At 39.2% G+C, this 18,495-nt stretch overlaps 1 protein-coding gene across 1 annotated transcript in view; it reads right to left on the bottom strand.

Moving 5' to 3' along the window:
• Window positions 1–18,495, bottom strand: part of ARHGAP42 (Rho GTPase activating protein 42) — a 264,851-nt gene that overhangs the window by 98,060 nt on the left and 148,296 nt on the right. The window contains exon 4 of the mRNA XM_080642332.1: window positions 16,602–16,673. Coding sequence (XP_080498458.1) covers window positions 16,602–16,673 — 72 coding nt within the window. The remainder of the gene's footprint in view (window positions 1–16,601; window positions 16,674–18,495) is intronic.

Here is an 18,495-nt window from a genome sequence, read left to right on the forward strand (position 1 = left end):
CAATCTTTTTTATACATTTTTCAAAATCAGGCATCCAATCTTCAGAGTTTTGCTATTAATGAGCAAACAGACAGGATATATTAATTTCAACATTTATACTGTGTTGCTCCATGATACTAAATTCTGCTATTCTCTGTCCCAGGAGAAACCCACAGCAACACTGAGGAGCACTTACCTACTATTTTTACAAAAACAAAACGCAATGTCCTTTTCTGAGGAGTTGCCAATTACAACCCACTCAGAGAGGACCATGGTATAGGCAGAGAAGGTCCCATCTGATGGAAACTGACTGACAGTTAAGCACAGAAGAAGAGAGCAGTCATCATGAGTCACCCCTCTGGAGCATGCAAGTACTTTACAACCCAGGGATGATCCCCAACATGCAGAGATCCACAGTCCTCATCAGAGTTGTGGATCCAAGTAAGTGACACAGAGCAGTGCTTTTCAAGCTTTATTGTGCATCTGAATTGACCAGGGATCTGGAGAAAATGAAGAAATGGACTAAGTCTGGGGTGGGACCAAAGAGGCTGCATTTCTAATAAGATCCTAGTTGATGCTGCAGGGGCTCGTTTTGAATGATAAGAATATGGAGGACCCTTCTCGCCTGCTACCACAAGAAAAACTGATGACAGGGACAGAGAGGATCAAGCAGGTTACCTAAATATATTCCAAAAGCGAGGCCAAGGAAAAGCTGGAATTTGTCCACTGTTGGAATAGAATGAATGGAAAATTGACATTTATTATCAAGTTTGCTCTAGGCACCTTCACACACATATATTTACTCTCGCAAAGCACACATTATCACCTTTTCACTGTAATGAAAGTTAAGAAACTATCCTGAAGTCATTAGGCTCACACACAGCAGAGCCAGGACTCAGACCAAAGCCTGTTGGACTGGAAAACCTCCAAAAACAGGTGACTCCCTGAAAAGCCAAACCTGAGACAGGAATAATAGGAGAAGCCAGGAGAGTCTACAGTCTTTCCTTTTCTAAACATGGTGGACGAAAAAGGGGCGATGAAGCAAACCTGAAAAGCTAACTGGCAGGCCTGACAAAGGATGGTCTGATCACAGATTCCTACCTGGGCAGGTCACGGCGCGTAGTCATGCCCCATATGGCTTCCTTAGCAAATGTCAATCTCTGCTAAGTGAGCCCTGTCTGTTCATCGTTCGTACACAGCTAGGAGAGCATACTTTTGAAATGTCAGAGTAATCTCTTTCCCAGAACTCTTGGAGGCATAACCACCAGCACAAGACCACCAGAACGGGAGACCACAAAACTCTTCATTGTTATCTTGTTGCCCACATACCAACTCTATTTACTGTAAATGTTAACTATCCTATACCTGCCAATGTAAACTAAGTGCCTCTCCATTTCGCTTTTTATCCAACCCTACATACGTCCCAGTTTGCTTTCTCTCACCTCCTTATCAATGAATTTCATGTATCTTACTTGTTTTCTTCTTTGATTCTAAATGTATAAAATGAACTGTGAAACTGCCACTCTCTGGAACATTTTCTCAATCCATGAGATCTTGCCTCTGGTATGTCCTCAAAATTTGGCTCAGATAAACTAACAGTTTTTTTATAGGTTTGAACATTCTTTCATCAACGACATGAACTGCTACTTAGCAATAAAAGGAAATGTAATTAACAGATTCTGTTCTAAAATTCTAATGTACAGAGTAAACTTGTGAAAGCATAAATAAAACTATATTAAAGCCAAAAAGTAAGTATGAGTGTGCTTTCCAAAGTAGTTTTATTCTTCAAGGCATAAATTAACCCCAAATCCCCCAAAAGTTAAATAGAATAAACAACATAATAAACCAGAAAATACAAACAGAACATTTTTAGTGTCAATGCATTTGAGCTTTAATTTTCAAAATGGAATACTGTCCTTTCAGATTTTATTTAGTCCATGACACATCAAGAAAATCTAAACAAATGCCATTTAACACTAATTCTAATGGATAAAAAATACCAGAATTTGGCTTAAAGAGACAGTACCACTCACAATGAGCTAACCAGAATTACCAGCTGGGATCAGTTAACCACATTTACCAAATAAGGCAAGTTTTTTCAATGCTTGAAATCTTTCTACAGTGAGCTCACTTCACGTCTCCCTGGGTTTTCTACAGTAATTGTAGAGGTCATCTCTCTAATTCAGAGTCAGGAAATCACCAGGCACTCAATGGAGACGTGGGCTGCCTGGTCTCCAGAGAGCATTCAGTTTGGCTTCTTATTATTACTGAGTATATATAGAAGAGAACGATGCAAAATGTACTCTAATGGCCAAAGGGTAAGAAGCTGTGTTAAGCCAAACCTATTAATAAGGTCAATGAGAGATGTTTACTCTTGTGAATAAAAATGGCAGACTTACCTTACTTCTCTCAATAGACGTTTCAAATGTACTTCTGGTGATCTAGCACTTAGTCTATGCAAACATCCACAAATTTCAATAATGTTGGCTAACAAATGAGTCATCTACACATTCCCCAAAAAAACAAAATATTTTTTCCTTTATTAATTGACTGCTTTTTTTATGGTGTAGAAACCATGGCACACGGACAAAAGAAATGGAAATCTATGATGAGATTTACCACATTCTTATTTAAATCAACACTGTTGGGTTGTCCACCACATTTTGGAGTTCATGGTGCAATTTGAAACCTAAACAAAAGCATTTAATTGTAAAGTGGTTTTTACGTGGCCTTCTCTTAAATACTTACAGTCTACTTCAGAGGTAAAAAATATATATATTTATCATCTTCTTCTAAATTTCTTGTTTGCAAAACAATAGCCCTAAACTGAGAATATGTTTGGCTTCAAAGGTAAAAGATTTCCATGAAGATATAAATATTGGAAATAAAAAAATTTGGTATTTATGTTACAGTTATGACTTTCAGCTATTAATCTGTTCAAGGTCACAGCCAATTTAACCTTATTATAACTTCTGTGATTTCCCAATGTAGGAAGGCAAGTAAGTCATCAAACACACATGACTAAGACTGTAATACCAGAGAAGACCTAAGAGAATGCAGGAGGATGAAAAATGAAATTTGTTTCAGGCCTCAGACCAGGAGTTTGCAAAATGTTTTCTGCAAGAGGCCAGACAGTAAATATTTTATGCTTTATTGGCCTCCAATACAACCACCCAACTCTGCTGTTGTAACATGAGAGCCACCATACACAGATGAGCTCCATTGTGTTCTAATAAAACTTTATCAACACTGAAGTTGGAACTTAATGTCACAAAACACTATTCTTTTAATTTTTAAAAACCATTTATAATGTAAAAACCATTCATAGTTCATGGGCCACACAAAAGCAGGCAGCTGGCCAGATTGGGCCTGCAGTTTGCAGATCCTGGTCTTTAAATGGAGAAATGAACATTCTCAGCTCAAGAAACAAAGGATACCTTCCACTGTGCAGTGTGGAAAGCCATCCTGAGCCAAAAGAGAATGGAGTCACCTAGTTCCTTTACTGAGTTGAATGCTCTGAGCTGGTGCTGGTGCTTAGACTATTACTACCACACAGGATAGTGGATTTCCTCTCTCCTGTGCCATCCTTCCTTTGGAACTCAGTAACAGCTGAATTCACAGATGGGAACATAAGCCTCTCCAGCCTGAAGGGAAGGATAGAAGTAAATCTTAGAAAAGATATGGTATAGTGGAGAGCTCAGACCTACTTAATAGAAATGCATTCCAATGGCAGGTGTTGCTGAATGAGAGAAAAGGATGAAAAGATGGTGCCCTTAAGGAAACTGAAGGGCTAATGATGAGGCTCATCTTTGGACCCCAAGGAAAAGACCAGGTTTGTAATTTGCTGGAGGGCAATCAGTGGTAACTTAGAGTCAAAGGCCATTGTTACCTGTAAGCCTGAGGTTGTCTCCCCTTGCACTCCTGCTGGTGGGGATTTCTAGTTAGCAAGCCTTGTGTGGCCAGCAGGTGCCTAGAAATGATTGGAACCCCTAATCGTAGAACAACATTTATCGTGAGCATTCCAACGTTAATACTGATGAATCATTGGTTGGCAGCTAGTCTCTCTGACTCCAGCTTTCACAATGCTTATAAACTATCTTTTTGAAATACAGATTCAAGACTTGACTGGCACATGAGTGTAGTGTTGTGGTTAGGAACATGTGCCTTAGAGCAAAGCTGCCTGATTTGCTACTTACTAGTTGCCTAATGCTAGGCAAATTATATTATACTCTCCTTGGCTCAGTTTACTCACTGGTCCGAAGGGCAACTCCTCCCTTACAGGGCTACTGTAAAGATGAATAAGCACATGTGAGCTACCTATGATTAATTTCCATTACATCATGATCATCATCATGATTTCTGTTAACAAAAAAACATACAAATAAAACAAAATACTCCTTGGTGCAGCACGAAACTCTCCAATATTCTGCCCCAGCTGAATATTTCCTGCCTCATTTTTCACTAATTTCATTTCATCTTCCACTCACATACATAGGCTAACCTATAACCCAGTATTTATTCACACCATGGCTTATGAAATACAGGTGGGTTATACAATCAATGTCACAAGTTATAACCAGCATTTGTTTTAATGATGTGGATTAGAGTGGAAGACAATTGAAAACACCAAATTACATCAGATGTTGAAATAGAAGTATGTTTGTATATATAATCACTCAATTATGATGTAAAACACATTTCTTAATGTGGTTCATGTTTTAAAAAATAGCTCTAATCACACCAAGTATATCAAGCGTCTAAGCCACATCACATAATGTTTATACCCACTATGACTTTTACTCTTTTTCCTGGGATACTGGTTGACCTTGCACTGACGAGAAAATTTCTGCTTTAAATTGCACCTGCTGAATGCTACAACTTCACAGAAGTCTTTGCCAGCCTCCCCGGGATAAGAAGAGTGGATTGTTTCTTCTACTGTACTCAAAAATTACTAAGGGTATATTTCAGATACATCATCAATCCCATTCCATCACAATTATCTGTTTCTTTGGGGCTTCTTCTGCTATACTGTGAGCTCCATTAAGGCAAGCAACATATTTTATTTTTGCATCCCCAAGACTTAGCACCATGTCTGAAACAAAGCAGATCGACACCATCTAGTTGAAGGTTTTTGTATCAGTGACTTAAGACAAGATGGATGATGGCATGGTAATCAAATTTCTAATGACTCAGGGCTGGGAAAGGAGGATGAGGGAGTAGAGGAGAACATCTCACTATATTAGATAATAAATTTTAGATGCTAAAAGATCTCATTACTTTGGAATGAAGTACCTGAAACAGTAAAAGTCTCACCATCAAATCCAAAAAGTCTATTAGGGATCAAAGAGCTCTACTTAAGAACTGCCAAGATTTTATTTAGCTCTGAATAAACAATGTGACATCAACAGTGACAAGGCAAATGATTTTATTGTCTGACATTGGTGCTTCTTTTAATGTTATAGTAATTAGACACTCTAGGGCTTCATGTTCAGTTTTGACTACTAAATTTAACAAGACCTGTTTATAGAAAACAACAGTTTGGTAAGCTGAAACAATGTCATAGTAAGAGTAAGTTAATGTAACAGATATTCAGCAAATATGGGAGCTTCCCGACAAATACTGACCCTGGCGACTTTGACATTGGGGTGCCCCATACATTTGTGTGTGTGTGTGTGTGTGTGTGTGTGTGTGTATTAGACATGAAAATTCGTGTATTTCAGATGTGACAAAAAGTTTTAGTTAATTTTATAAGGAAAGTAGTCTAAAGTTATTCATAATTTAGTTTTTAAATCTATATGAGTTTCCTAAATATTTAACCCACCGATTCATAGGCTTCATAGGGTTTCTAGTTACTTCAATGTGTATTACAATGATTTAATTCAAATTCAATACACATAAAATATAGGTGAGGGCGCAATAGGAAGAGCCCAATAAAACAGCATTAAAATCAAATGATGGCACAGGACACTATTACAGTGCAGTTAAACACAGGATGGCTGAATTCACTGGTGGTAGTCATTTTACTGAAGCCCCACAGTTAGGCCCTGGCCAGTGTAGCTCAGTTGGTTGGGGATCATCCCGTGCACCAAAAATTTGCTGGTTTGATTCCTGGTCAGGGCAACATGCCCTGTTTCAGGCTCAATCTCTGACAGGAGGCATGTAAGAGGCAGCTGTTCCACCCTCACGTCAATGTTTCTCTCTCCCTCTTCTCTGTCTCTAAAAAATCATTTTTAAATCTTTTTTATCTTTTAAATCATTTTTTAAAAAAGCTCTATAGTTAACATCAAATGATGTATATTACAAACCCACCTATGCATGATATTTGTAATGTACTCCTGTTTGTATCTGTAACTTGCTTTAAATTCTGAAGTATAAATGTGAAATAGAATGTTCCCTATTTTACTGTGCTGTTAGAATCTTCCACTGATGTCAGTATGAAGTCTCCTAAGTGTTACAGAACATTTCTAAACATCTAAATTTGAAAACCAGAAATCACTAATAAAGATTCCTACAACTTCAAGGACCACTGAAAAGACAGTGATCTTGAACAAAGAAGGTGTCAGGAAAATTAGCAAGTGTAGAGCAATGGTGAGTACCAAAGTACAGATCATGAAATGAATTCAGAAGCACAAACTAGCATGTAGAAAAGTCTTCTACGTAGGGCAGCCGGTGGATGTGGTAGAGAAAAGAATGTGTCTACAAATAGAAACACCGACTCTTGAACCGATGAAACAACCTTGTTTCCTAGAGAAGAGACCAAGTTCACGTGGGAAACTTGCTTTGTGGACGTGCTCCAAGGGGAAGCATCTGAACTCCTCGCTGCTGTCCCTGTTGAATAAAAGAGACCTGGAGAATTTTCTTTAGTTACCTGGAGTATCTCCTTCCACCAGGTTAACTCTAAGTAACTGGATTTGCAACAGAGAAGACTTCATAACAAGGAAAAAGGCTTGATTCTCATCCAAGAAGCTGACCACTGAAGAATAAAAGTAATCAGAGTGTATAGCAAGGTTTCACGCTCAAGATCTCTCAGTATTGGATTCAACAATGACACAGTGAGGCTCCACTACATTTCATCAATTACTATTTATGTGTGACGCTGTAAATTGCATTAATCTTTTTAAAAACTGTATATTTGACCTAAAAAGTAGCATAAGGATCTTTTGTAAAGATACAACTTGTAAGGAAGCTTAAAAATGTTTCCTAAGTATTAGACTTCAGGCATCAACAGAAGAATAATTAGGTGGGAAAATAGTGATAATTTTCTCTATAAGTTATAATAATCAAATTAGAGCATAGGAGCTTATCCTTCTATCTGAGCACACAGTAGCCACTTAATAAAATTGTAATAATCTATATATGTATGTAAACACATATATGCATTTATCATGTAATGATGTAATATTTATTAACTGACTTAAATTCTTCAGCAGAATGCCTTTTGGGTTATGTCCCTTTCCAGATTTCTAACTCTATAGCTGTTCCCTATGACTGGCCAGGTTTGAAATGTACATAAAAGCATGATACTCAGCAATTTCTGAAATATGTACAGAGACACTGAAACATGTACAGCGCCCCCTGTCAAGTACAGAGACCACTGCCCAGATCCTGTCTCCAGGGAATGTGATCTGATTTGTTTTCCTAGTGATGGCCATGAGTTCAAGTAGGGCTGATATTCACCTTATACGGATGTTGTAAGGATGGTGAAAATATGCTACAAACTACCAAAACAAGTTGCATGGAGGTAGGTATGGCCCGGTGCCAAAAGTCAAGTCAGAAGGTTTGGATTTGAGTCCCAGCTAGAGGACAAGGGCACCCCTGGGTTGCTGGCGATGCTTCTTGATCTTTCTGGGTCTCAGGTTAGTTCTGTGAACATGATGATACTTCCTTCTCTGTAAGATTGTTAGAAGTAACTAGAGGCCCAGTGCACAAAATTTGAGTACTGGTAGGGTCCCTAAGGCCTGACCGGTGATCAGGGCTGATCTACAGGCGACTGGCGGGTCCCTGCTGGCACCCGCCTTGGCTAGCCTGGCACCGCCCATTCGCCAGCCCTGCCCCCCGCTGCCGGTCGCCTCCTTCTGCGGGGCAACCTGGCAGGGCAATTGGGGGGCCCCCCGCTGGCACCTGCCTTGGCTGGCCTGGGGCCGGCAACTGGGGGCAGCTCCTGTGTTGAGCATCTGCCCCCTGGTGGTCAGTGCGCATCACAGCGACCGGTCGTTCTGTGGGTTATTCCACCGTTCAGTCAATTTGCATATTAGGCTCTTATTATATAGGATAGTGATCCATAAATTGTGTATCGTATTGTTAATTATGAGTGATGTCCATCTAAAGCCTTCTTGAATTAGTAGCCTTGTGAACCATTATCACTATTTAACCATCAACTCAGAGCTGCTTCTCTCTGTCCATGAAACAAAATAAGAAATTAACCTACATGATGAACAATGACCTTATTTTTACTGCAATGCTTTGGTTAATACTGACAAAAAGTATATAATAGCAATAATTGTTATTAATTATAAAACAAAAGCCAGTAATGCCTTAGTGCTTACTATGTAGAAGAATTATGCAAAGCAATTTATATAAAATGTCAAATTGTGCTATTGTAGCAGTTTTATGACGATCGTTCTATTTTCTCCATTTTTCAGATGGGGAAACTAAGGCTTTAAAGAGGTAATTATTTTATCCAAGTTCACATTTCCTACAAGTATTGAGGGCCAAGTTTTTATCTTGTTTGTATGATTCTATAGAACTTGCTGTTAAATAATTATGACACTATCTTACTCTTCAAATGAGCTAACCAGCCAATTTTCTTTGAGAAGTTTTTAAAAAAGGGAATAAATATCACTTGAGTATCAAATATGTGGTGGTGCCACTAAAGAACTCTATAGATGTTATCTCATTTCTGATTAAAAGCTGACTCTACACCTTACTAGTTAGGTGACCTCACCCCATTTACTTCACTTTTACTATATCTCAGTTTCTTTCCCTTTTTTAAAAAATCTTTATTATTGAAAGTATTACATATGTCCTCTTTTTCTCCCACTGACCCCTTCTAGCCCACTCCCATACCCCACCCTAAGCCTTCACCCCCCGCCATTGTCTAAGTCCATGGGTTATGCATACATATGCATACAAATTCATTGGTTGATCTCTTAGGACCTGCCCACCCTCCTCTGCCTTCCCTCTGAGGTTTGACAGTCTGTTCAATGCTTCTTTGTCTCTGGATCTATCTACAAAGTGAATTTAACAGTTTTCTTATCTGATATGTTGGTTATGAGGATTAAATGAATTTACATGTAAAATGTTTAGGGCAGTACTTGGTTAACTATTATAAAGGGCAGTATTATTATTGTTTAAAAAAATCAAATGACAAAAATCAGTAATTCTGCAACCCTGTATAACATAATAGGGTCTATTGACTGGATGTACAATAAAGGGAATTACAAGCAGTTTCAAAACAACTATTAAATGGCTTATAGTTTGCCCAGAGAATTCAGTCCCAAATACAGTCCTTGCTAGACAGCATCTGTCCAGGAGACAGAGACTCAGCTCAGTGCCCATCAGCAGCACATGAAAAACCAATCCTGACTATTCTCTTAGGACTTGTTGCCAACAGGAGGAAAAGTATGGTGACCTCAATCCATACACTGATCCTATAAACCATGTTATTTTGAATGTTCTGATTGTGAATCCAAAGTATTATCCATTAAATAAATAACTCCGTTCAGTGACAAAAATGTTATTATTTGAAATAAGTAAAACATCTGTAATCCTTCTGGGTTCTCTCTAAGTTATCTGTAGGTTTCAGACAACAAATTAGAGTGCAGCCACTTTTCACATGAAGAAAAGAAATCTAAGGCTATACCAAAAATTAATTGTGACAATGCTTCATAGATTTTTTTTTTAGATACTAAATGCTAAAATAATTACATTTTAAAATAATAAATGTTCAAAGACAGAACCAAACTCTACTATAGACTGAAAAAAGGAGACAAAAATCATCAGGTTCCATCACAGTGTTCAATATGAAATCAATGTAAAGAGAATCAAGTTCTATTTTGAAATTACTAATATTATATTGTTTATTTTTGTATTCAAACATGCCCCCCATAGAGGGTCCCAGCCAGTTTGGCTCAGGGGATAGAGTGTCGGCTTGCCAACTGAAGGGTCCCAGGTTTGAATACGGTAAAGGGCATGTATCTCTGTTGCAGCTCCTCCCCCGCTCCGGCCCTTGTCTGGGCTAGTACAGGAGGCAACCAATTGATGTGTTTCTCTTACATCAGTATTTCTCTCTGTCTTTTCCTTTGTCTTCCACTCTCTCTAAAAAATATATAAATAAAATTCAATGGAAAAATACCCTCGGGTGAGGATTAAAACACACACAAACACACACACACATACACACACACAAAACCTATAGAGGAATGTTCATATGATTCTTTCAATATCTAATTAAAGATGAAAACCAGTCTTTAAAAACATTTCCCATAGAAATAAAAATGTACTTTTAACTTTTATGGGCAGAGAAATACTCAAGCCTCTTTCATCTCTAATGAAACCAGTGGTGAGAGCCTACTGTGTGGTCGGAATTTTTAAATCAAGGGAACTATACTAACTTCACCTGATTTAAAGTGGGCAAGTGGGAACATATTTGAAAAATTTTTATAATTAAGAAATTTCACACTAAATCATTTTTTGCTAAAGGTAAAGAAAATGACCCTAGCCAGTTTGACTTCGTGATTAGAGCATCAGCCTGCAGACTGAAGGGTCTCAGGTTCAATTCCTGGTCAAGATCATGTACCTTGGTTGCTCAATCCCTGGCCCCCGTCGGGGTACATGTAGGAGGCAACCAATCGATGTGTCTCTCTCACATCAATGTTTCTCTCTGTCTCTCCCCCTCCCTTTCACTCTTTCTAAAACTCAATGGAAAAATATCTTTGGGTGAGGATTAACAACAACAAAAAAGAAAAAATCTCACAAAGGAGTACTCTAAAGAGCAGCCTGGAGGAGTTGAAAGACTGCTGGTGTGGATGAAAACTGGGTGCTGTAATAAATGTGACCCAAAGTAACCTCACAGGATAAGCTGAGCATAAATTCTTAACTAGGCAAATCATGGTGGGTAGTCACACCCAAAGCCTATAAAAAGGCTATCTTCACCTTAAGCTTGCCCTGTCCATTGTTCCATTGTTTCTATGCCTGTGAAATGCCTCTTTTTCAGACCCCTCAGAAGTATAACCACCCTCAAAAAAGCACATAATCCTGTTAACTATCTTGTAATCCTATCATAGAGATTTTTCTGCTTTGCCTTTTCCCAACTTTATGTAATCTGCCTTACTTTCCTGCCTTAATCCAAATATATAAAAGAAACTACAAACTGTCATTATGGGAAGCATTTGAGATCTTGCTTCCTGGCATGTCATCAATTTGGCTCAAATAAACTCTTTTAAAAATTCTCTACAGGTTTGGACATTCTTAGGTTGACACTGGTCTGAGGAATTACGTTCTAGCCCTCACTGTGCCACCAACATGCCCAGTCTATTTATATGTGGAACATGAGCACTTGGTCTCCTGAAAGTCAGTTCCATCTCTTAAAATATCTAGTCATTTGGTTTGTACAGGGTGTTCCCCAAAAATGTATACATACTTTACTAGCTGATAGCTCGGTTTTGAAAATGAAATGCGTTTTTTGTTGTTGTTAATCTTCACTTGAGAATATTTATCCCATTGATTTTTAGAGAGAATGAAAGGGAGGGGTAGAGACAGAGAGATATAAACATGGATGTGAGAGAGACACATGACTTGGTTGCCTCCCCCAGGATCCAGGATCGAGCCTGCAACTGAAGTATACGCCCTTGACTGGAATCAAACCCACGACCCTTCAGTCTGCCATCCGACGCTCTAATCACTGAGCCAAACCAGCTAGGGCTGAAATGCATTTTAATAAACACTGCTTTTATAATTATTAAAGGTGTGTGCATACATTTTAAAAATATATATATTTCTTTATTGATTTCAGAGAGGAAGGAAGAGGGAGAGAAACATCAATGATGAGAGAGAATCCTTGATCAGCTGCCTCCTGCAAGTCCCCTATTGGGGATTGAGCCTGCAACCCGGGCATGTGCCCTTGGTCAGAATCGAACCTGGGACTCTTCAGTCCACAGGCTGATGCTCTATCCACTAAGCCAAACTGGCTAGGGCCATTTTTGAGAAACTCTCTATATATGTTTACACACACACACACCTATAATGAATTTGTCTTTGATTGGTAAGAGTTAATTTGTGATGAGACAAGTGTGGAAAATGCAGATATGACTTACAATTGATTCTCTCTGGGAGCAAGGAGGAGAATTCCCATATAATCAATGAAATATAACTGTCAAATTATACAAAAAGTGGGGGAAGAAATAATTCATCCTGCTCTGTTATAATGCTGCTCTCGATATATTCATATTGTGAAAATTCTAGTTGGCATTAACAGCTCTGAATACCCACTTCCACTTCCACTCATTTCTAGAATTCAGTTCAGCCAAATTAAAGAAACCGAACATTCCATCCCACACTCTGACACATGCAATGGCCAGGCCTGCAATACAGTTTCATTCTGCGAATACCAATAGACTCAGAACCCTTAAACAAATACATTCTTGACAACTGTTTATACATAATTCTTCTAATCTTTAGCTATTCACAAAGCAGGCCCCACCGCCTCTGTCCTTGAGTTCCACGACCCCATCATTAACCTTTTCTAATGCCTCTCACAGATGCCTGGTGCTTTTCCCCCTCAACTGGAACTCACTCAGGGCCTCCACAGCAAAGTATCAGGTGTCTCAAAGCTCCATAGAACACACTACAAAGGAAATGTTTGCGGTCCATGGCCTTGATCCACTCCAGTTAAATAGGATCATCTGGTTGTGAGGAGAGGGCCACTTTGACTCAGCGTTTTCCACTTGGACCAAGAAAAGGAGGTTGCTGACTGCAGTGGAAGATTCTACACTTAACTTAATAGACACTCTTGCCTTCCAGCTGGCTCGTGGGCCTGAGTACACTGTGGAAACCTCTATTCTAAAGACTGTGGAAAGCAACAGTGTGTCACTTGTAGAATTAGCTTTATTTACCAAGTAAGAAAATACCTAAGTAAAACAGGGAGCAAAGCAATACAAAAAAAGATTTTTTTCTGCAAGGATTTCTACTTCTACCACAATGTTTTTGCAATACCAAAAGAAAAGAAAAGGACTCAAACGTATATGTCAGAAGAAAATGCCTGTTCTTTATTCACTTTACTAAAAAACAACTACTTAGCAGCTTAGAAACAATTTAGCATTAAGAGCATCAAGCAAATAAAATACACAGAATCACCATCACCAAAGGACCACGTACAATAATCTTTATGCTCAAGATTTCATTTGAATTCATTTAACCACAGGTTTAACCTTCTAATGAGTGGGCAAACGTGTAGTATACTATTGTGTATTCTCAGTTGGTCTGTCCAGGAAGTGAGATGTTTTAAAAATAAAATGGGTGTAATTGCTCACTCAACTACAACTATAGCTAATCTAAACTTTCATATAAGAATAATCCAGCCCTGGCTGGTTTGGCTCAGTGGATAGAGCATTGGCCTGCAGACTGAAGGGTCCCGGGTTCGATTCAGGTTTAGGGCACGTCCTTTGGTTGCAGGTTCCCTGGCCCTGGTCGGGGTGCATGCGGGAGGCAATCAATGTGTCTCTCTCACATCGATGTTTCTCTCTGCTCTCCCTCTCCCTCCCACTCTCTCTAAAAATCAATGGAAAAATATCCTCGAGTGAGGATCAACAAAAACAACAGCAACAACAAAAAGAATAATCCATACACAAATGAAATACACTGTTTTAGGTGGGCCAGAGAACTTGGAATATCCTGCACTATAAAAAGGATTTTTCACAAAGCTCTTTCATAAAGGTTTGTAAAAATTAATGAAGTGAAATATTGTAAATCAAGGCTGTGAAGTAAAAAGGCTTGATTTTAGCTCCATAATCTCACTCATCATTGTCCTCATGGTAAAACAGGTGTAACACACAGGTTGCTTTGAGGATTTAATTAGGTCACAGATGTAATAGTTCAGTGAAAATCACTACAATGTAAATGTCAATAAAGATCAGCTATTTTTTTTATTCCTGAAAAGAGTCTTCCTTGATCTGGAATACCACATTCTTGTTATTTTCTTTCTTCTTCTGCCCATTCCTTTCACCGTAGAGTTTTCTCTCCCCAAACATTAATGTTGAGAGTTTTCAGATTATACAGAATGTAGGTCCTCTTCTCGCTCTGTTCTTTCCCAGTGGGATCTATTCTACCCCCCTTGATTTTAATTACCACCTAGAACAATAACTCCCAAAGGTGTATTTCTAATTCGGATCCGATCACACACCTGACAACTCAACGTCTCCACGTGGATGTCTCAGAGGAACCTCGAATTCATTATGTCTAAAAGCCAAAATCACCATCCTGCCAGCCAAACATAAACGTTGCCTGTCTTCGTAAGTTGCTGCAAAACCACTGAAGTATGCAACCCAGACCCCTGGGAGTTACCTCAGAAACGTCCTGTCCCTCACTTCTAACTACGTAACCCATTTCCTACCCCTTTCCATTTACCTCTGAAATACGCCCCTTGTCTCCACCACTACTATCCCCTTCTGAATCTAAAGCCACTGTCCTCAGCCTCCAAACTGGTTTTCACAAAAGCAGTATCGCCTCCTCCAATCCATGCATGACATGCAACTAGAGAAATATTTAAAAATGCACACGTCCTCCGTTCTTCCCGTGGTTCTTTATATTACGAACACACTGGACCTTTTTCCTTTAAAATGCCAGCCTCTCTCCTCCTTCGGGGCCTCGATTCATCCCCACCTTGTTCCTTCTTCAGGAAGGTATGGAAGGTTGTCCCCTTCCTACCCCTGTATGCCCATAGCTGGCTATTTCTTTCTCATCCTTTATGTATTTCTCTGCTTAACCAGTCCCTCCTCCAGAGAGCACATCCTGGTTCTCAGGACAAGGTCAGTCCCATTCATTACCCTCTCAGGAAGCACCCTGCACTTCTGCATCAGTGCCTTTGCTATTACTTTGGTGTCTGTTTTCCACAAAAGATAATTAGAGACACAAATGCAGGGAGCATGCTTGTCTTGAGTATAGTTGTATCCCTTCATCTCAAACACCAGGATTGCTGCAAGGAGGCCAGTCAGGACATTGATAAACATTTGCTGCATTAATTAACACAAAAATAGTTCCGGCTTAGTCCTCAACTTGATAATTTTTCATAATTGGTGAAGAAATGTATGAAAAACTAATTCAGGGCAGACTGTGATAGCTTTTTACAGGAAATAAGCATAAGGACTACTGGATCCTACGAGGGGGAAAAATCAATTCTGGGAGAGGAATGAATGAGGCCTATATATGGGCGGCTTCTTTCTGGTGCTGGGTGATCAGCCATGGAGAGTTAGCAAGACCTAAACAAGGGGAAGAAATGTTCTGGGGAGAGAGGAAGGTTGGTCAAATCCATGGACAGAGATTAGTGAGCAGGCAACTGTGCCCGAGGAGGGAGGTATAATGAATGCAGCAGATGGGCGCGGTGCGGAGGGCGTTCCTTATCAGGAGTAAACTGCCTCTCAAAGAGATCCACTATCCAAGAATGACAGACAGGAAGGAAGATAACAGATTAGGATGAGCGTGTGGAGACAACTAGTAAGCTATTTCAATATTTCAGATAGAAGAGAAGGTGGAAAGGAGGTAAAATAATTCTGCATTAGAATGGATAGAACTGCTTGCATAGGGAAGAACTATGTCACTGGCTACATAGAAAACCAAAACATTTTGAGAAAGAAAAGGTGAAGTGATGAGTTCTGTTTTGGAAACCCTAAAGTTTATGTCCTTACATAATGTTGTGCAGGTAGTTAAAATGCAGATCTAAGAAAGGGTGCAAGCAAATTTCAAAAAATATTAGGCTCAGGGAAATTTTAATTGGTACAAAATCAACTGAACATCATTGCAAAGTCTTGACAAACATGTTGAAGGTTTTTCCACAAACACGTTTTCTTGAATAATGAAAAAATACCACCTATAATAATAAAAGCATAATATGCTAATTAGACCGGTCGTCCTTCCGGACAAACTTCCGGATGAAGCCAGGGAAGTGAGGGAAGCCAGGGTCCCAGGTGCCAGAGGGAAGCCGGTGCCAGCAGCCATGGGAAGGAAGGCCTACTCTTGCATGAATTTCGTGCATCAGGCCTCTAATAAGTAATAAAAGTTTTCTGATAATAACTGCCTGAATTTTCAATATACCCTCTGCCTAATTTTTATTTTATAGATGTTAGGAGCAAAGCTCATAATTTTACCATAACTTCACCCCTCTTCAAATACTTCCCTCCAATTGTGGTAATGGAAGGAACTCACTGATGCTGACTTTTTCTCTATTCAGTAGAAGAAGATCTTTTATGTTTAAGGAAATGCTGGTCTTTGTAATAGGCTCAGTGCAAAAGTTAAAAATGACATACAGAATTTTTAAAAGGTCATTCTAATATCAAAATGTTAACATCTGAAATTATGTCATCTTTAATTACCAGGAGAATATCTGAAGAATAATAAAACGGAACACTTACTTTTGCTGCGCCTATCTGTTCTTTTCGAAATTTCTCAAGTGGCGCAATTAATACATCATTAGCGTTTTGAATCTGAAATTAAAAATGCAAATTAATTAAATTATGTATAATTTAATGCAAATATTGATAAAAGATGGCTCATTTATTCACCTTATTTAAATAAACAGCTTTTTTTCTCTTGTTCACATCTATAAGTGAAATAAAAATACCTCGTATGTTATAGTATTTTTCTACTTTATAATTAAGTTGTTATCACAAATTATGTCATTTGGTTCTACCATAATGTAAATAATGTGAAAACAAGTACACGTGGTAAAATCTTAGTTAAATATTTGACTTCCTTATTCTAAGACATAACTAAGAAACAGCATATTGGATAGTAAATTTACAAATACTTTTAATTATACTGTTTTAATGCAGTCAGTTCAAACATCATTTTAAAACTGAACCATAAAAAAGCTCTTCCATTTTGCCACTAGAATATTATAGTTCTACAACTGCAAAATAAAATAAGGCTCACTTTTCTTTCCTATTTCAGTATAATTCTTACACTTGGGATTTGCCGGAATGTTCTCATATTTCCAACCCTACTAAAATAGTATCTGATTTATTTTCAATGAACAGTATTTTAGCCTCAAACTCCAAATTGGGATTCCCCTAAAACTTTAAAACATAAATCTTTTAATATTGATCTGTAAGAATATTGTGAGAGGGTTCAAAGTATGGGGGCCAGGGACTGAATGCAAGGAGACAAACATTTCTGACAGTAACATTATGCTGGAAGGAAATCTCCATTTAAAAAACCCCCTATGAAGCATTAAAATTAAACATAGGATCTTAAATGTCTCACCACAAAAAGAAATGTTAATTATGTGACAGGGTGGAGGTGTTAGCTATGGCCATGGTGGCAATCATTTTGCAATATAAAATGTATCAAACCAACGTGTACATCTTGAGTTTACACAGTGTTATATATCATTTATATCTCAACTAGAGGCCCGGTGCACGAAATTCATGCACTCGAGGGAGCGGTGTGACCCTAAGCTCAGATTGGGAGAGGGCGCAGGCCAGGCCAAGGGACCCCACTGGTGCATGATCAGGGTTGAGGAAGGGCGCGGGAGGTTGGCCAGCTGGGGAGGGACTGTGGGAGGGCTCCAGGGCATGTCAGGCCTGTCTCGCTCATTCCCAATTGGCTGGACCCCAGCAGCAAGCTAACCTACCAGTCGGAGCATCTTCCCCCTGGTGGTCAGTGCATGTCATAGTGACTGGTCAACTGGTGAACTGTCTGCCCCCTGGTGGTCAGTGCACGTCACAGCAAGCAGTTGAGCGGCCTTAGCATATCATTAGCATATTACACTTTGATTGGTTGAATGGCCGACCAGACACTTAGCATATTAGGCTTTTATTATATAGGATGAAACCTGGTGGCAGGGAGCAGGCCTAGTTAACAAAATCTTTTTCTACCACTGTGATAACAACATGATCTATTATCCTATATAATAAAAGGCTAATATGCAAATTGACCGAACGGCAGAATGACCGGTTGCTATGATGTGCACTGACCACCACGGGGCAGACGCTCAATGCAGGAGTTGGCCCCTGGTGGTCAGTGTGCTCCCACAGAGGGGAGCACTGCTCAGCCAGAAGCCCTGAGCCGGCTCCTCCAGGGAGCAGGCCTAAGCCATCAGTGGGGCATCCCCCAAGGGCTCCCGGACTGTGAGAGGGCACAGGCCGGACTGAGGCACCCTCCCTTCCCCCCCATGCAGGAATCTCATGCACTGGACCTCTAGTATAATTAAAAAATGCTAACATTAAAAAAAATTTTTTAATACATTACTCTATTTTAAAATAGGTTAAATGGTATACAGGAGTTCCTTATATTATTCTTATAACT

The sequence above is a fragment of the Plecotus auritus genome (assembly GCF_963455305.1).
Source record: "Plecotus auritus genome assembly, chromosome: 9".
Classification (NCBI taxonomy): Eukaryota; Metazoa; Chordata; class Mammalia; order Chiroptera; family Vespertilionidae; genus Plecotus; species Plecotus auritus.